This window comes from Argopecten irradians, chromosome 11 (assembly GCF_041381155.1).
Source record: "Argopecten irradians isolate NY chromosome 11, Ai_NY, whole genome shotgun sequence".
NCBI lineage: Eukaryota > Metazoa > Mollusca > Bivalvia > Pectinida > Pectinidae > Argopecten > Argopecten irradians.
In genome coordinates, this window is record NC_091144.1 from 20,163,851 (window position 1) to 20,184,766 (window position 20,916).

Consider the following 20,916-nt stretch of genomic DNA (forward strand, 5'->3'; position numbering starts at 1 on the left):
AATCAAACCATTCATGTGACAAACCATTGAAGTGAACAGAACTGTCTATGATTTTAATCACTGTTTGTACATGAAGGAATTCCCTGGAAACCAAAATGTTCTGCTTTTAGAAATGGCGACTTTGAACTTTGACCTTACATATTGAACACCAGCACAAACAAGTATTTTTGGTCAGGGTGGTTTGCATGTAGTTTGCATTTTATTAAAACATGGAACCAAGTTATTGTACAAAAAACATGTTTCAACTATAGAACTTCATGCTTTCAACCCCTGAAAAGTTACTATTAGGAGGATATGATTTTAATGTATCTCGCACATCTAATAATGTGATATCTGGTAGTTACAAATTGTGCTCAAATTTATGTATAAATGTATTTGTCTGTTATCGTAATCCCTTTTGATAACCATCGTAGAACACTATGTAGTTTTAAAAGGACATAATTGTATGAGTGAAAATGGTTCTTTGTAATGGTTTCGCCCTGTAGAAAACCATTCTGACCTCTGGCCTGTGTACTCCCAATAGAGTTCAACGAAGGGAAGAAACTCTTGATAGATCAGAATGGTAGAAAACAAGCAAGTAATTCAATTCATAAATATACATCAGATTTTATTCTGATTTAGAAGACACTTAAATTCACCTCACTTTTTTATGAGTCTTTGTCACTGAAATTTCTTTGATTTTAAAAGAGCAGACGCCTCATTTTCACAGTCCTTATCCACAGACAGCATTTCCACACCAACACCAGCAACCAGTATGTTCAGGCTGAAAGAAAAGAAACCGGAAAGTCAATTGTAGAAAAGGAATGTAATATATACATGTAAATATACTCTGTTGGTGGTTTTAACACGAGACAAAAGTAAAATTACTATTAAGTAATATGCTGGCCCATTTTCAAATTTCTAACAGCCATTCTCTAGTTCTGTCTGATGAAATAAATAGTCCTATGTAATTGATTCCGTACTTATCTGAGTCCCACACACTGATACTGGAAACGTCAGAAACTTGTATAAATTTACACCAGACCATTTGTATCTGAAAAGTATATATAAAAATACAGATAATCATACTAACATCAATGTAAAGACAAGCTGGCATCATTCTGATTTCATAACAATGTGCACCATCAACTTACTTGGACAACATATCGAAACAAAAAGGTTTTTTTCTTTATGTACAAATCTCACAGGCAAAATATTATGATTGAGCCATGATAATTCAAAATTAGAGAATACATGATCATTGTCTTGAAATATAAGCTGAATTTTAGCAAGGGTAAGACAGACGGAGGTTGATATCTGAATTAATTGATCCATTTCCATGAAGATGCTAGCCATATATATATATACATGTATATAGATATACTAGTCTATACTTACTCGAGGGTCACTTTCTGAGGAGATGTTCCACAGACAAACCCTCTGGTCCACTGAGGCTGTCAGTACCTGTCTTTCTCCAATCACACATAGACCTACGAACAGAAAAGAATTGTGCTATTAAACGAGGTTTTTATCAAAAGTACAACTATATGCTATACTTAAATGGCTATATGGATATTATACAAATATTTCATGGCCTACTGTGCTCTAGTTCATAATATTTAACCCGAGGTGGTGGTAATCAACAAATGTTATATTGCACGAGGCCGAAGGCCGAGTGCAATATAATATTTGTTGATTACCACCACCGAGGGGTAAATATTATGAACTAGAGCACCGTAATCCATGGAATATTTGTTTTATTACATAATCACCAGTTTTCAGTTGAATATTGTTATAAAACGAATATGACAATCATTTAACAAAAGCTTCAAATCCTATTGAAGTTTGACGTATAGCACACGAACGTCAGGTTGTAACTCCGGTTTGGATGTCTTATTGTCTTCTTTAACATTATTAGACCTGCATGCAGCCTTTTAATTTAACTCATTCATTGTGTCTGTCCTCTACTCGATAAACGTCTACATGACGTGCTTGATTCAAGATCTATTAAGTTAGCGCGAAATTGAGCGTGAACCTTTGTGACGTCATAATAACGTAACTCACTGTTACGCGCGATTCCTCGGAAGTTTTCTACAAAACTAGACAACAACAGCGAGTTGTTCCTAAAGCCGTGCAATATAACATCTCGAACCGTGCAATATAACGTTTCCATGGAAGCGTGCAATATAACTTCGAACAGTGCAATATAACAAGGTTTGATTGAACTTTCGGGATAATAGTTGAAAATATAATATTTCTTCATATATAGATTGGCGTAAACAAATTATGTAATAAATAGGTTTGCACTAGTACTGATCACTGCTTATAATGCTAATGTTTTCAGGTCGTAACTACAATGCACATAAATGGTATGTGATGGGTTCAGGGGACTGGAAGTCATGATGTTACACTCAATCTAGGTATACACTTGTACAGTCTTAGTTGTGATCTGAGCAACCTTCTACAGTCTTAGTTGTGATCTGAGCAACCTTCTACAGTCTTAGTTGTGATCTGAGCAACATAACCTTCTACAGTCTTAGTTGTGATCTGAGCAACCTTGTACAGTCTTAGTTATGATCTGAGCAACGTAACCTTGTACAGTCTTAGTTGTGATCTGAGCAACGTAACCTTGTACAGTCTTAGTTGTGATCTGAGCAACATAACCTTGTACAGTCTTAGTTGTGATCTGAGCAACCTTGTACAGTCTTAGTTGTGATCTGAGCAACCTTCTACAGTCTTAGTTGTGATCTGAGCAACCTTCTACAGTCTTAGTTGTGATCTGAGCAACCTTCTACAGATAAGAATTAGCTGTGATTTGTGCAAACCTGTAAATTCTCAACTATGATCTGTGTAACCATGTACAGTGACTGTCTTAGTTGTGACCTATGTAATCCTTCTAAACTATGATATGTACAAAGTTGTAGTCTTATAAGCTGTGAACAGGACACAACTCTTCATGCTAACATGTAATCTGGTTTTACCTTCTTTTTCTTACCTGTAATTTGGGCTGAGTGAGCATTTTCCTCCGACACGCTCCAGTTGGTTGTGATCCCTAATATGTCTTTGTTGGATGCCATGGTGATGCTTGATAGCCTGAGAGCATTGTCATCTCCTCCACTTCCTACCAGGTAACCACAATCTGTAATGTAAATATGACCATCTTCATATACAACAATCTGTTATGTAATAATCTTTTAAAATTATATAACAATCTTTAATGTGTACATGAAGATATATACCCTTGTCAATTTTTCATCTTTCTAAAGTGTAATACAGTACAACCTCTCTAAGTGACCACCTTTATATAAAGACCACCTGCTTTTTAAAGACCATTTTCTTGGAGTATGAATTAACCAATTAGACCTGTGTATAAGACCACATGCCAGTTAAGGTAACCTTTTACATTATATACCGTCATACTACTAACTATGTGGTGCTGACTAATGGTGACTTCTCCTCCTAACTCTGTTTGCCCCTTACGATGCTTAAGACAACTGTGACGTCACTTCACTTCCGTTTACGGGCGATAATTAACCAATGAGGATCATTACTGGTTTGATTTTAATGCTATTTGCTATCATTTACCTATTGACATGACGATCACCTACCTGCTACTTTGAAGACATGCAGACTGTTTACTCCTGACTGATGTGACGGTATCACAAAAATAGGATCCAAAATTTCTCTGAAAGTAGCAGCAACCATTGTTTTCACCAACTTATTACAATGCTGTGTGTGTGTTGAGCTCCTAAAATCCTGTTCATCTTGTATGTCATCACATTCTTCATGACAGGATCTGTCTACACTCGGACAACCCTCTTCAGGTAAATGTTTATTGTGACAATCATTTTTCAAAGAAAAATCTAATTCTTCTGCACATATTTTTTTGGAATCATTCTCAATGTCATTATATCCTTCCCCTTCACCAGAACATATACCAGGCATTTTGTTGACTGGATGTTTTTCAAAATAAGTTTTTTCAATGAAATCCAATACAAGGTGATTAAGATCCCAGAATGCAACACGCCCATCGGTGGCAGCGGAGACACACACAAGATGGCTGACAGCATCAGGTGGACGATGGATGATGCCCCGTACTTGTAGTACACAGTGATCATGGAAGGCAGACTCCCCAAGGACTGTCAGGGCCCGTAACCCCTCATCAAAACAATAGAATCTGAAATATTTATTTCTACAGTTAATAAGAAGAAACATGTTAAATTTGACATATGGCATACATGTAAGATTCTCGGGTATGACCAGTCTGATACAGTCACATGATCTAGGGTGAATCCCTTGTTCACACCAGATTACTGTAAACATTTTTTCGCGACTACTAAATTTTGCGATTTTAGTTTAAAAAGAGGTTTGCAAAGATTAATTTTCTTGCACTTGAAATTGAATGGAATTTCCTTTCAATATTAGAAAGGTATAGTATATTACTACAGGGACAGATTTTTGCATTATATTTACCTAAGTTTTCGCTTTTTTTGATGTCAGAGAGAAATAGGGGACAAAATGCTACAATGTTGTTAATAGTGAAACTATCATTGAAACTGAGAGACTACGTAATGCAAATTATTACCAAGGACATTTGTTTTTTTCAATATGGCAAAACAAACTTTTTAATTGTTAAATGTCCATTCAATCAGTGATTTTGATAAATCTTTCATTCAATCAGCCATAATATCCACAATGTTTTACTGACATGACAATGGCCATGGGCTTTTAGTCAGATACAGTATTACAGTGTTGGATGGTTGTGTGACAAAAATCTCAAACTCTTTATAGAAAACTGAATACAGATGTTTGTGTATTATACGGAACATAATCATACTTGTTTGTATTTACCTTACATAACCATCTGAACAAGCTGTCATTACAACATGTACACCAGGTGGCGCTGACGGCCATACATCCTGTGCCGTTACTGCCGCAAGGTCCATAAATCGAGTTTCTGGGTTAGGTTTGAGGTCGTGGCCTTTCCATGGCTTCCTGTTCTTATTATTCCAGCGATCCATCATATAATTACACAAAGTTTCATGGGAAAATTGATCTCCCATTGATTCAGCATTTCCATGAAGACCAGAGGATTTTGGAATGGTTACTCTCCATATAAGGAGCTGTGCTCTGCCTCCTCCAGAGAACAACAGAATCCTGTCAGAATTAGACTGTTTCCATGGTAACCCTGAGCGACACAAAGCCAAAGTACGTACACTGGAGATGTGGCCTTGTAGAGATGCTAGCTGGTTCAGGTTCATCACTCCGTGGCTGTTATCTTCAGAGATTGTTAAGGAGGTATACAACAATGTCAGCTGTGATAGAAGACCTCATATTGACATGAAAATTTGTGCAGCTATAGTTTGTCACTTTTATAATACATGTTCTTTCAAATTGTTTATTAATATTACTGTAATCTAATGTATGTCAATAACTTTAATCTTTTTGAAAAAGAAACAATATAAACATTTTAAAAAATTGATCATATTTCAATAAGAATATGAAAAAAAAAGAAAAAGAATAAAAATGTAGGAAACAAAAACCCCAACAAAACTAGTCTGAAATACTGACAAGTCAAGAAGGACCCTGCTACATGGCTGACCCACCAGGGTATCAGACTCTAACACAGGCAACCTATGATGTTGATCCATTTTAGTTAAATCCTTGTGTAGTTGTGAACAACTTCTTACTATATAGAGCACCTACATATCAATATTGGGTCCTAATTTATTTATAACATCTTCTTTTATTTAAATTCTAGTATTTCTGCTGTGAGTTTGAAATGGAAGGATATATATATTCTTGTAGTGAAAAAAACACCATACCTTTTTTCATACACACTGAACGTTTACAAGGTGATAGATTGTATGAGGACAAAATGACACTTTCTGACCAGGTTTTAAGGATACATGTTAATGACAGGATGTTGACCTGTGTATCTTCACTACAGGTACCAAGGACATGCACAGGGCTGCCACCTAGTGAGGAAAAGGTTAAACAGGAACGATCACTCATTGTTATCTATTCCTAATAATGTTATGCATGAAATAAGATAATATCAGATAGCAAGGTCATGCTTTATGTAGCTAATTTTTCCTATAAACAGACATATTTGAGCACGCAGTTATCTTCTTTATGTACTTTTTATGCCAAACACCTTGTGCTAAAAACTGATTACACTTCAACTATTTTTTCTGTAAATTGTTATCATAGCAAACACATACTTAATTGTGCTAACCAGATCATCATCAATTTTGAATTAAAATTATATTGAGCTAAGTTGACACTTAATGAACTACCATTTTTTTAGAAATTCCAGTGTTCCATATGACACTATATATACCAAAACTTTACAACTAAAAAGCTGTCAAGGTATATTTATCCTGGCAAATAATTAGACATGACTTATCAATCAATTCTCTAAAACACTGTATATATCTCTCATGTGTTACCTCTTCATTACAATAGAATAAATTGACTGTTTGGTCACAACCTCCCTGACATATCTCATATTTGCATATCAAAGAGTTACCTGCCCTTGCAGGTAGGCATTTATTGTGACGTAATGTGATTGAAACAAAAAGTTAAACTTTTCAGAGAAAACCACAAGAATTTCTCTCACAAAAGAATGACATCACAATTGATACCTATCGACAAGGGAGATAACTCTGAGATATGCAATGATAAATACTTACCAAGGTCATAGGTCCTAACATGAAGAATGTCTGTCATTTCTCTGCCATGGAGACTTTCCTAAAACAGATAAATACTAACTGAATATCAGATTTCTGTCAGTGCTTAGTTGGAAATTTATGACCATATTTGGTGGGCTTTTTAACTGTAAGTTGAGTGAACAAAGTGTATACTGACCCTCTACAACGAATCATCTCTCACTAAAATTACAAATTCAAAACCATTTTGGAGTACTATCTAGTAGGCTCTTTCAGCTACCGTAGATGTCGGTGTTTTTCTCTGACTTTCCATTAGATATGACCTCGTTTTCATGCATGATTAAATGCCATCAAACATGAAGTAAGTAGGAATGGAGCACTCAACTGTCATTAATGCCTTCAATTTTTGTTTATAGTTAGTTATGTAGAATATGAGTTACAGTATTTTTTCTGTACTATTTAGAATAACAGTAAGGGTCAGATCTGAGCTGTGCTGTTACCTTGAGTAGGACTTGGTTTGTGGAAAGCTCTGTCTCACATAACACTACTTCTCCTGTCCTAATGTACACATATCGGATGGTGTTGTCATGGATACGGCTGTCCCAGGCTCTGTGTCCTCCCCCACATGGTATTTGAACAAGTCTCTGATTGTTCTGGCTGCTCCATAGTACAAAATTATTCTACAAAATAAAATTCACTTAAGATATATGTTGATTCTTGCTATCCAGGTTTCAGATACAAAATTTTGCTATGTATTGAAGTCTAGAAGGAGATTGAAAATTTCATAGTACTGAGCTTAGGTAAAAATTGCGCTCTTAGTGTAACCTGATGCAGTAAAGTCCCTACTTCATTTTTCCACATACAGGTATATCATTCAAGTAGTAAATAAATGTAATTCTATATGGGATTTGATTATTGATGTAAAAAGAACCATGTCAAAGTAGTGTACTGTTATATGCATGGTAAATAACATGTCAACCAAACTTCACACTGCAAAGACCTCATGGTTTGATCACTCATCAGTGTTTAATTGTTCTTCACATATATAACTCACTCGACAGGAAAAATTGTTTATCATAAGTTGAAGTGAACAGATTGAAGTTAAACTTGTTAGCAATTTTTCACAGAGACGACTTACTGAATGGAAACCATACACAAGGAGGTCACCATCTTTACAGGTAAAATCCAATCTGTCCAACCAATCAAATCCTTTGTGAATCTGCAGTAAAAGAGTTACAAAACTTCACCAAACAATACTTATATTGTAAGTAGAGCCCTGGTTTATCAATTTTAATTGGAGCAAGGAGTTAGCTGCTGTGCCTAATTCACATGATTAAGATGTGTTGATATATTACCATAACCCTCTGGGTTGCAAGCTTGGAACTCATGTGGGACAGTTCCCAGGTACTAACTAACCTGTTTTTTCTCTTGGCACTCCGGATTTTCTCAACCTCCTGGCACATATATACTTGGCTGTTATAAAAGGATGTTCATTAAATTGAGCAAACTTAACTTTTGTTATTTACCTATGACTCAACACATGTATTTTATTTTCATGAAAACTCTTTTATATTAATGGCCACATGACCTTCATTGATCTCTTGTGACCTTTATTTTTTATACCTTAACATATACATTATCTATACCTGTCAGTGTAACATCATACCGATGCACACACTGTCTGTAGTTACCTTGTTGCTATGGAGAAGAGCCAGTTTCTCCTCTTTAACCTCATACTGATTATAAATGCCATCCCTCCCTGCCGTGTATATATAGTTGTCATGGCAACAGATGTGAGTCACACAAGTTTTCCCATGAATCCTATAGAAGGTCTGAGCAGGTGACTGAAATAATTGAAAAACGTAGATACCATGACACAGGGCAGTTTACACCGATTATGTGGATACATATAACTTCTGATAACATCTTCACACTGAAACAACTTGCTAACAGAAATTGGAATGGTGACATGAATACTTGCTCTAAAGCAACTGTCTTTCATGTGAGCTTTTACAAATTTCATGATCCATATACATTTTTGAAAGTTGATCTTCACGAATTAATATCTCCATTAATGATATTGATATAAAATTTTAAATCCAAGAATGTTAATCTTCATGAACTTGTTTTGAAATAAAATCACGGAATTTAGTCGCGGCAAAAGAAAGGTTGGTTTATAGTAGTATATTTTATTACGATATCATGACTAGCATTTAAGGTAACTAAGGCTCATAGATGGAAGTTACAGATAGCATCCCCTAATTTCTAAATGCCATAGATGGTATAACTTTTTCCAGGAACATGAATTTACCTGTGATTGGACAACAGATGATGTTCTCAGGGTGTAGACATGTACACTTCCCATACGGTCTCCACACACCAAGAGGTCAGAGGTCACTGTGGCAGCCGACACCCACCGATGTTTACTGGGAGGTAAATCTAGACAGCATTTTTTATGAAGTTTTGTCTGGTTTGAAGAGAGCTCTAAATTCCATAGGACCTGGTAATATGGGGAAAATATATAAACTTAGATGACATAAGTTATAGTTTAGGAGTGAGCTTATTAGGAGTAAACTTGTTAAGTGTGAGCTCATCACGGGTGAAGGCATTAGGAGTGAGCTCATCAGGGGTGAGCTTGAAAGGAGTGAGCTCATCAGGAGTGTTCTTGTAAGGAGTGAGCTCATCAGGGGTGAGCTTGTACAGAGTGAGCTCAACAGGGGTGAAGTTGTTAGGAGTGAGCTCATCAGGAGTGAGCTAATCAGGAGTGAGCTTGTAAGGAGTGAGCTGATCAGGAGTGAGCTTGTCATGAGTAAGCTCATCAGAAGTGAGCTTGTAAGGAGTGAGCTCATCAGGGGTGAGCTTGTAAGGAGTGAGCTCATCAGGAGTGAAGTCATTAGGAGTGAGCTCATCAGGGGTGAGCTTGTAAGGTGTGAGCTCATCAGGGGTGAGCTCATCAGGAGTGAGCTTGAAAGGATAATATCAATATGATCTGTGTTTAAAGACCACTTGGTTATAAAGACCATTACTTCTTGTTCATTGTGTGGTATTTACAGTCATGTTTGATGATACATACAGGCATATTTATTTATCACAGTTAAATGTAAGAACTTATTATGTTGTTGCTAACAAAAGTAACAAAGAAGAATATCAATCTAAGGGAAGGTAATTAAAAGAGGAATGGAAGGAAGAAGCAGGTGGCAAGTGTGGGAAAATATTCACAGTAAAAATTCATAGTTTATCTCTCAGCTGTCCACATATACACAAGTCAACACAGTCATTTCACATTTATGACCTGAAGCACAATTCTTTCACACAAATACAAAGTGGTATGATAAAGGTTGTACACAGGTTTTTAGATACAATTTTTTGTAACATGTTTCATGCTACAAAATTCAATTTTATATCTATATAACCCTGAATTATACTTTCAACAATTTGACACTGACCATTTCTCCGTCGGGTCCACTAGTCAGTAGACAAGAGGCTGAGATCCAGGTAATACTGTAAACCTTGCCAGTATGAACATCAACATCACTCTGACACCACTCCACACTCATTGAAGTGCTGGACGGATCTGTATGGAATATAAAACTTCATTTCACTGTCAGTGGGACACCATAGGTTAGTGCAGTACCTTTTATGTGACATTTTCTGAATTCTGAATTCTGCTATAATTATTGGAAAATTGTATCTTTTAATTCATTACTTGCATTGTTTACCAGCTTTTAATTTAAAATATAAGTTTTCATTAGATGTTATAAATCATTATCAGAAACATTATTGTTTTTTTCTGAATGGGATTAATTCACATACCAAATGAAACCCGATATAAGTATCTCCAGTGGTGATGAAACATAACTCGTTGTAATCATTCCTGCTGAAATGACGTTAGCGTGGGATATCATATTTTGACGTCATTTCATCACCAAATATTAGAAACTATAGTCTCGCTCAAACATTATCAGGTATCATGTGGTATGTGAATTAGTCCAATAATTTTGTACCATGCAAATTAATTTAAAAATACAGTAGTTTTTAATCTAACAGATACAGATCTTATAATTTAATATAACACCAAATGTATATAAAAGAATAAGATATAATTTTGGCATTACCAGACTGTTTAGTGTACAATAGACGTAGCGTCCCGGAGATGTTGCCCAGGGCGACGAGGTGGGCATGGTAAGGACTTAGTGATAGGACTGTGTAAGAGGTGAAGGTCACATCAGACATCAGAGTCCTCCAGGTTTTATCTATCAGGTCATGTAGCAACAGACGTCTGTAAATATAAATAATTTACAGAATATGTCTTGAAAAAAAATAGCAAACATAATTTATATACACTATAATCAGTAAATATATAGATTTAGGAATGGAACAGCAATGGTCAAGTAGTTACATGTAAGATGTCCCAATATAACATTATAAATATACCACAATTTAAAGCCATCCACCTCTGGGTCACAAGTTCGAATCCCATGTATAATAGTTACCAGGTAGTGAGTGCTGGTCAGTGATTTTTCTCTGGGTACACTGGCTTTCCTCCCTTACAAACCTGGTATGCCTTAAATGACTCTGATTGTTAATATGAAGTTAAAAAAACCAAACTAAATGTAGGAATCTTTACACAATTAGCATCTTTTCTGTCCTTCCATAACATAACTTACCTAAACAATATAATAAGTTACAGTCATTCCATGAAAATATCGTCAATGCTCTAGAAATATCACTTTATATATATTCTGATTTTCTTCTGATTATATCTAATGTAATCTTTTAGGTTATCATACAGGTAATACAGGTGTAATATTTTTAATCTATGTTAGATAGTTTTTTCTAAAGAAATATTTTTGAATCATATGATGTTTTAATGTTGTGATGATGATAACAAGTAGTTTTGTTACATGATTTTTAAGCTATATATATATGTCATATAGAGATATATGTCACATGTGAAGCTACACTAGTAATTACTAACCCCTCATTGGTCATGATCATCACACAATCCCAGGTTACCATGGCAACAATACGTGGAAAATCTTTGTCTTTGTCCTGTAATGCAAATAGAGAAAAACTGAGGGCTTGATTTTGAAGTGTGCACCACATCACTAATGATGAACTTAATTATTTATATCTGGCGACAAAAAACATATTTCACAGACAAAAACTCAATACAGTGCTGCAGATATGAACGGATCTTTAATGTGTATTTTTGTCATTCAGGAAATTTCAGTTTATCTCACAGGAGATGAACTGATCACAAAGCTGAGGTTATGTAACACTAGGGGCAAAACTATAACATATCAATAGTGCTAATTAATAGTGTAACCAGAAGTGGAGGGCTTGTGGAAATATGTCTGGATATCTCAATGCTGAAGGTGGGTGGGGCATTGGCAGTGTATAATTAACATAATTAAGTTAATCGTAGAACATTACAAGATGCTTCAGTGTAATGAATAAGGCCAAAAAAAGATTATGTTTAGGGTTACATTAGCAAAAAAATTGGGTTGGTTGTTCAGAAGGATTTTTTTTCTTAGTGTCTTTAACTCTAAAATAATGGCTGGAACCAGGATCTGAGATCGAAATCTCGACTTTTGACTTTTTTTCGTAGAAAAAGTTGGAAAAAATTTGGGTCGGGGATAAAAAATTAGGGTTGGTTGGGTAACCCTAAACAGACTTATTTTTGTTTTTGGCCTAAGGTATGCATAAATGTATGTTTGTTATTTATTGAGAGTCCTACCTGTTGTTTTGGTATTGCTAACACCTGAGACATTATCTGGTCCGACAATTGATCTCCGTCCATGTGCCACACTCTGATACTGCAGTCTCCCCCTCCAGTCACCTACACAACAAGCAAAATAGAGTCTCATTAATTAATGACCCATTGGCAAGCAGAAATAGTGACCCAATAGAAATGAAGATTGAAGTGTTCTAGGCAATACTTAAGACATATGTTTTTCAATACCTAACAAGTACCAAGCTAATACATTTAATTGTTGAATGAGTATCACAACACTGTAAATCAACTCATATTTAGACATCAGATTTTGTAATTCCGGCCAAATTATACCAGGGTATGTATAGCACCTTGTTTAATTGAGACTCAAATTTTTGCGAAAATTCACGAGGGACCTCGAACACAATTTATAATTTGCAGCAACTAAATTTTGCGTTTTCATGTCTTATGACCTTTTCATGGCAATTTAATTTCACAACCTAAAGTCATATGGTTCTACTTTACGTGTGCTAAGAACATTTTTGAGGCAATTAATTTTCGCTATTTCTTAAAGATGCTCCACCGCCGACAGAGCATAAATGATATTCATTATTTGAACAATAATTTGTGAATAATCGTGTATATAAAGGTATAATTAACACAAAAAAATAACATAAAATAATTTATTTTGCCTTTGGTGCATGCGCAATCAATACTTCATTCCATATAGAATATAGTGCCACAGATTTTTTTCGGGATGCAATTAATTCTTTTTCATATTTTTAACTTGAAGTAAAATTAGAAGCTCAAACTTTTCAATGGTGGTAATGGTGTAAAGTAAGTAAGTTTAATAACTGAAGAAAAATACTACATCGTCTACTCCTGCTTTTGATAGTGAAAAAATACCATTTGTCAGCGGTGGAGCATCTTTAACACTAGTGAAGTTGTGAAATATGTAACTGAAATAGTGTAGCTCAAAAGACTTTTGGACAGATAATGGTGTCGTCTTTAGAGCTACAATTTTTGCCTATTACTGCTAATGGAGCAAAGAAATGTTTGTGCAAACCATTATTAATATGTCTGAATGCATTCTATCTGACTTATTTGATATCACTTACCTACTAGGGAATACAACTTAACCGTATAAAATATCAAATTCACAGCGACATTATTTTTTTCACATATTAATATGATAGTCTTTTTGATGGAATATTATACTGCAGGTCTACAAATTATGAATTTGATGTCTTTTGAGAGGTAAAGTAGATATTAAGAATGGTTGTTATGTTAATTTTAGGACAAAAATAATACATAAATGCATGTGTATGCTTAAAATAATTGGAAACGTACAACAAAGTATAGAAAACTGTGCCCGAGTGATTTTCTGAGGCAGTGCTCCACTACGACATAGGGACCATTACGTACCCGGCCGAAAGGTATAGCAGGCCAGGTACGTATATTCGTTCTATGAAATGTGTAGTTTAATTGCATGTGAATATTCAATAATTAGTCTATAGTATTTGAACCCATTTTCCTCAAGGATATACAAAAGTACACCATTTACGTCTTATATAGCATATATATGTACATGTACACATATAAAAGAACTTTCAAGAGTTTAATTTGTGTACTTACAGCAAACTTCCCAGTATCCTCTACAGCCAAGCTCCATATACTCTTACCCTACAAAAGAATTTTTAAAATGTACTGTGACAATGAATGGAGTTTATAAAAGTGGTAATATTCCATATTGTTATATATTGAAGTATCTTTCCTTAGGCTTGTATTAAATAAAACAAATTTGCATTAAGTGTTAGATATACTTAACTTCAGGGTTGTTTTTTTTTTGTATCATGATTGCCACAAGCTTATTATTATAAGCTCATTATCTTTATATTTCATTATAGAACCAGATTTTGACAGAGAAGGAAATCCTGATTTCCCTGGGGAAAACACCCAACCTCCAGCTGCTACATGTATATACATATAGCCTAGGCTTCAAACTCAACACTCATAAATAGAGGATTAACTAAAAACCCTTAACTGTAACACTACCTTGTGACCTTTAAACCTTTGAGTTATCTTCCCTTGGTTGTCCCAAACACAGCATGTAGAGTCCTGTAACAGATAGACAACTTACCTCATTTCATCTCATATTTCACAAATCATAATACATTATCTGACCACTCTCATCAATTGTTTGTTAAATGATCATGAGTGGGTAGGCATCATCAAGTTTTGTGTTTAAATATCTGTATACTATTCCAAATTGCCCACACTTAATCTGAATCATCCCTCTTAGTCTCTTACACATGTATTTGTAAAATAAATCTATAAGCTGATATATATTGAAATCTTGCAAGCATATCTGTCTTGATTTCTATTGATTAACATTGTAATGCATTACTATTTATCAACATATACATAGCTTGATTTTTGCTAAGTTTTCCCTCATCGATTCCTATTGTCAATCAGATACAGAATTATACCCTAGTAATTACCTCTCCTACACTGACAATGGCAGAGGTAAGAATTTTCACATCCCAAACTCGTGCAGAATGTCCGTATAATACAAACAGCTCTGTGCTTTCACAGTGGTGCCACCAATCAAGGGGAACAACTCCAGCTTCATCAGGTGAGGTAAATTTAGCTTCACCAGGGGAGGTAACTTCAGCTTTATCAGGGGAGGTAACACGAGTACACTGTTTTTCATTGTTTTCTGGGAACTTAAACTGCCAGACCCTCACACTACGATCATCAGAAACAGTACAGATCTGGCGCTGGGCTACACTGAACTCAATAGAGAATATGACACCCTGGAATAGAAATAAGCCTATACCTGATACTGTAATTATGAACATTGTGCCAAGAGTATGGACAAAAATATTGTTATAATGTGAGACAATCTGCCTCTTAATCAAACAGATGGCAATGCTTGAAACACAATAAAGAAGTATTATAGCAATTTGAAGAATAATGAACCCTTTCGATGAGCAGCATTGAAGGTGGATAGTAGCAGGGCTCTATCGTTATTACTATTATACTGTTGTGAAACAAGCTGTTGAAATAGGCGAAACATTTGAAAAAGTTTACAACATGAAGATGCTGAAGTTTACTTTCCTGTGCTTCACATTGTATAGATATTCATAGAATTCCAGTTCCTCTTCTTGTAAATGAAAATGACTGAATGTTTCATTTTACCTCTATGTACCGGTATATCATACCTGGTGACCTACAAGCTTGTGGATGACCTCTAACTGACCGTTACTGTTGGTCTGACCGTTCGGAGCCCATAACAAAACCTGATTGAAGACTGTCCCTGCTGCAAGTACAAGGTGTTCCCAGCTGCTACCTAGAAACTTTGCACAGTAGCTGTAGATGTCAAGGTTATGTAAGTTTTCACCATGATTGCAGATTAAGTACACTTACATCTATAGTTCAGGTGTTAAGTTTATGACATGGATTTTAGTAAACATGGATTGGTCTCTTATGTGAGGCAGAACTCTGGAAGATTCAAAACCACAAGAGTGTAAAAAGGTTGTAAAATATTCTGTGTAAATTCTTGAAAATGTAGTACAGACACCTTAATTCAATTAAATGTCATGGACTATTGATAGATACAGCTAAAATGTGTTTAAATTATTCTGAGTAATTGGATATTGTTCTAGAGTGTAGAAAGTGTAGAAACCCACAGCAGTAAGATAAAGGTCTATAAATATAAGTTAAAATGTCACCTCAATAATCTTTGTTAGGTTAACTATCTAAGGTTTTACAGAATATAAAATCTCCAGGGTCAAGGTTTGATATGCTTTGAAGCTATAGACACAAGGATACAGAATACAATTCTCCACACAGGCCACATGCCCCAGCTTCCTCAGTTTTTGGTCAAGTCTCAGCACCACATTGTGAGCTGTAGCTACTGCAAGCTGGTCATTTTTTCCATGCTACAAAATACATGAACAGTACATGTGTATATCATCTATATACAGCTGGCATCTTGTCTATGTTATCAGCAGTTCTAATTAACTGTATAGTGCCTAGTTTTTGCAGGTGGTTTGCATATAATTATTTTTGCTAAATTGAATGTGTTTTCACTAAAATCCGTTAATTCTAAATGTCATAGGGTGCAGGATTTACAATAAATTTATTACCTGCCTCTGCTAGTGTTGTATTGATGATCGGCAATAATCGATTAACTGGCTAGATGACACTCAACCGATCCGATGATCGATTGAAAATGTCATAATCGATCATCGGGAAAAAAATTAAACTCAGTGGGAATCAAATATTTTTCTATTAAAAACCTAAAAAACACTGAAAACTCCCTAACATTCCTCCATGTCAATAATTTTCACCAAATACAGTAAAAAAAGGCCAGAAATTTTTGTTTTCAACATTCTATCCACTGCTCATAACAGAGAGGGCAAAACAAGCTTTTAATATATAGATTATAGGCAATTTGAATAGAAAATTGAACTGATCATTTTGTGCGATTATCGGATCGGATGAGTCTTCCGATTCCAACCGATGATCGATTATCATTTTTAGCCGATTATACAACACTAGCCTCTGCCAGGGATCGAACTCGGGACCTCTGGATTACTAGTCTGATGCTCAACCGCCTGAGCTAAAGAGAAGTTCTCCCTAGTCGAGCAGTATATTGCAGCTAGTATTGACCAGAGTTACATAAACATCAACAAAATATTCAGAAATGATGTACCTAAGTAAAATAGTATAATATAAATGTATTTTATTACCAAATTATAGGAATTCAACCATGTAATTTAACCTCTGAAAAAAAATGTTACCACAAAATATTGACTTTGCAAAATGCTATACAGTATAACAAACATGTCATAAATTATATGGAAGTCTGCAATCAGTTAACCTTAGGTTCTATTCAGAACTGAGTGAGTCCTTGATACAGTGGCTATTCTTTTTTTCTTACAAGTAGTATCCTAAAAGGCAAATTTCCAAATACAATGCAAGCTGTTCAGGTGATGATACAAAATAACCTCCAAGGTCTAGTATCTACTGGTATTGCATTTTTCCCTTTATCAATATCTGACCCTTGAACGCATGTGTAAACTGATATGTATACCTGTTGTAGCCAGCATACATCCCAGATCCAGTCATCAGCCACATACTCCTCACCCTGGGGATCCAAACTTGTCACCCCCGGGCTCAATTCTGTCCTTACCACTCGTAAAGCTTTACTCCCAAACACACACAGCAGCGAATCTTCATTATCAGCTGAAAAAATGTTATCATTAATTTCTACAAAACATGTACATATACATGGTATACTGAACATTCAAAATGCTTTACTACATATTGCAGTTACATCAAAGGGACATATAGCAAAAATATCCTTTTATAAACAGGTGTTCTTTATATATACAGAGGTCTATTAAAAGTAAATTGCATCAAATAGGGTTTATGAGTGTCCTTTATAAGACTAGTGCCCTTTACAATGTACATTCTTTTGCATTGGCATATCTGTTAACATAACTGTGCATTTCATTTTGAATCTTGTAGAAATAAATAATTAATTCAAATCAAATTATTTTTTAAATCTTGCGGAAATAAATAATTAATTCAAATCAAATCATTTTTTAAATTAATCTTGATTTTCACATAAAATGATTAAACTTAAAGTACAGACAATTTGAATGGATATTCAATTTAATTAATATAGTATCTAACAATGAACAACATTTCAAATCTATAAATATATACATTGTATATTCACTGAATTTTCTTTATCTCTCAACTGGAACTAGTGAGGTTTTGAAGATCAATGTAAATGACTTGATTATATATAGCTCCTAGTACCTTGATTGTGCATATGTATCTGCTTAGTGTATATATGTATCTACTGTAGTGTATATATGTATCTACTGTAGTGTATATATGTATCTACTGTAGTGTATATATGTATCTACTGTAGTGTATATATGTATCTACTGTAGTGTATATATGTATCTACTGTAGTGTATATATGTATCTACTGTAGTGTATATATGTAGTGTATATATGTATCTACTGTAGTGTATATATGTATCTACTGTAGTGTGTATATGTATCTACTTTAGTGTATACATGTATCTACTGTAGTGTATATATGTATCTACTGTAGTGTATATATGTATCTACTGTAGTGTATATATGTATCAACTGTAGTGTATATATGTATCTACTGTAGTGTATATATGTATCTACTGTAGTGTATATATGTATCTACTGTAGTGTATATATGTATCTACTGTAGTGTATATATGTATCTACTGTAGTGTATATATGTATCTACTGTAGTGTATATATGTATCTACTGTAGTGTATATATGTATCTACTGTAGTGTATATATGTATCTACTGTAGTGTATATATGTATCTACTGTAGTGTATATATGTATCTACTGTAGTGTATATATGTATCTACTGTAGTGTATATATGTATATACTGTAGTGTATATATGTATCACTGTAGTGTATATATGTATCTACTGTAGTGTGTATATATCTACTGTAGTGTATATATGTATCTACTGTAGTGTATATATGTATCTACTGTAGTGTGATATATGTATCTACTGTAGTGTATATATGCATCTACTGTAGTGTATATATGAATCTACTGTAGTGTATATATGTATCTACAGTAGTGTATATATGTATCTACTGAAGTGTATATATGTATCTACTGTAGTGTATATATACATATCACTCAACATACGGACTAAAAACGAATTGATTCCAAGCAAGAATAGATTGACTAGTTCATGCACATATATATAATTAAGTGCTTTGAATTATACTTTTATATACACAGAACTTACATTTTCTGATTCCATGAATAATCCCACTTGGTGTCACTCCTGCACACTTCAACAGGCACTGTCTCTCTGTCAAGTCATACAGGTAAAGACTGTTTCCTATACCTGTAAGTAAGTATTTCATGTGAAATCTGTATAAAAATGAATAGGGTGGAAAATTAGTTCTTGCATGCTCAATCACACAAAACTGATATATTATTTAGTATCTTTATCTGCAGTGATGTGAAGCTGATTCTGATTAATTAAGGAAAACTTCCAATTATTGATCTCATGACTTCAGACTGTTTACAGTGATCTTGTAGCTTTATTTCACAGATTAACATATACACGATACGTAAGGTTTAACAAATAGAAAGTTCAATTACAGTCACTTTTAAATTTCATTTGTACAATATTAGAAATTTCACCAGAACTCTTTTTTTTCATCTTATAAATGCATTTTTATCATCTTATAAAGACTGCAGTCAAGATTATTTAAAACTTTATTGTATACATGTTATTGTATTTTAAATGATAATAATCAGTCTAACCTGCAACAACGTTTCCTTTGATAACACACAATGATGTCACTGGACCCGTGTGGTATGTAGACTTAACATTCGTCATCACTGCATATACATATTTGATGCACAACTATATATCCAGTAGGAATCTATTATCAAAGTTTTCATCTTATCTGATCAGCTGATCTGTATGAAGGAATCCACAGAATTATTTTACGATTTTTTGCTGATCAGCTGATACCGACGGCATAACCATGGTGAGAACATAACAACTCTATACTCTTGAGTGTGCAAATACTCAAGTATTAGGCATGCATATGATCATGAACTACAAGTTGATCATGATCACCAGCCAGTGAATGTTACAATATCACACAATTTGTTCGATTATCTTTATCCATTGAGACATTTCTCTCTCTTTTCTACATTTCTAATTTCAACAATGTATAAGCAAGTTGTAAATACGACGATAAAATAATTTACAAGCATATAAACATAAGATTTAACGCAGCAACGAGCACGTGAGTGCGTTTAGCACGTTGTTTACACCGGAAATGAGAAACCGGAAATAGGTGACAATTAATTAAAGCGCGTTCTATGCTGCTACACGCCTAGAATAGGTGTGTTCGTTTAGAAAGTCGGTGAAATGGATGACATAATATTTTTTAATAAATTAAAGATTTCTTTCTTTTTTAAATTTGTCGGAAAAAATGTCATATATACAGGTACGTATAATATCTACAAGTTCATTATGACATCCATTACTCCTAAATGGTACTTCCGATTGTACATTTTGTAATAATACGTACCTGTCGTTTTTCCAGTATGCTAATGTTAACTCTTTTCTAACAACATTTTTAACCACTTGAACGGAAAGTCTTTTTCCTATAACTTTAAACTTGTACTTGATAAAAATATAGTATATATACATGTAAATCCATCCATTGGTAATTTTTTTATTAAAGATATCCAAGTTAAACTTACCGAATATGATGTAAAACATATACATAATATTTATCAATAGATTAGAAAAACAGAAGGTACTTGTACCATATGCAGGTTAAGATTTTTTGTTAATATTCTCCCACTATTGGGAAAAAAGACTGGGGATTATCTTTATCCTACTAAAATTCGGGACCCGGTCGGGAGATCAAGTTCTTAAAGGAATTCCATACGCGACTTATTTTTTTTTAATTAAATCGAACTCATCC

The 20,916-nt window shown here is 34.3% G+C and overlaps 1 protein-coding gene across 1 annotated transcript; it reads right to left on the reverse strand.

The window, feature by feature from the left end:
- Positions 1-590: 590 nt before the first annotated feature.
- On the reverse strand, positions 591-20,255 carry LOC138334942 (tRNA (34-2'-O)-methyltransferase regulator WDR6-like). Its single transcript, XM_069283816.1, has 24 exons — positions 19,733-20,255; positions 19,206-19,307; positions 17,468-17,619; positions 16,201-16,310; positions 15,591-15,738; positions 14,868-15,182; positions 14,422-14,484; positions 14,002-14,049; positions 12,391-12,492; positions 11,629-11,702; positions 10,766-10,929; positions 10,097-10,224; positions 8,962-9,150; positions 8,342-8,494; positions 7,789-7,869; positions 7,151-7,330; positions 6,675-6,732; positions 5,889-5,957; positions 4,831-5,257; positions 3,588-4,156; positions 2,975-3,118; positions 1,378-1,469; positions 963-1,033; positions 591-763 (listed from the first exon to the last, which is right to left on the reverse strand). The coding sequence occupies exons 1-24, from the start codon at positions 19,806-19,808 to the stop codon at positions 661-663; spliced, it is 3,618 nt and encodes a 1,205-aa protein (XP_069139917.1). The 5' UTR covers positions 19,809-20,255; the 3' UTR covers positions 591-660.
- Positions 20,256-20,916: the final 661 nt, after the last annotated feature.

Bases quoted from the DNA above. Each gene is read 5' to 3' on its own strand.
- LOC138334942 (XM_069283816.1), bottom strand. From the start codon at position 19,808: ATGACGAATGTTAAGTCTACATACCACACGGGTCCAGTGACATCATTG. The intron at 14,485-14,867 runs GTAATTACTAGG...TATCTGTTACAG, and splicing joins CCATTGTCAGTGTAGGAGAG to GACTCTACATGCTGTGTTTG. The intron at 6,733-7,150 runs GTAACAGCACAG...TATCTGTTTTAG, and splicing joins CAAACCAAGTCCTACTCAAG to GAAAGTCTCCATGGCAGAGA.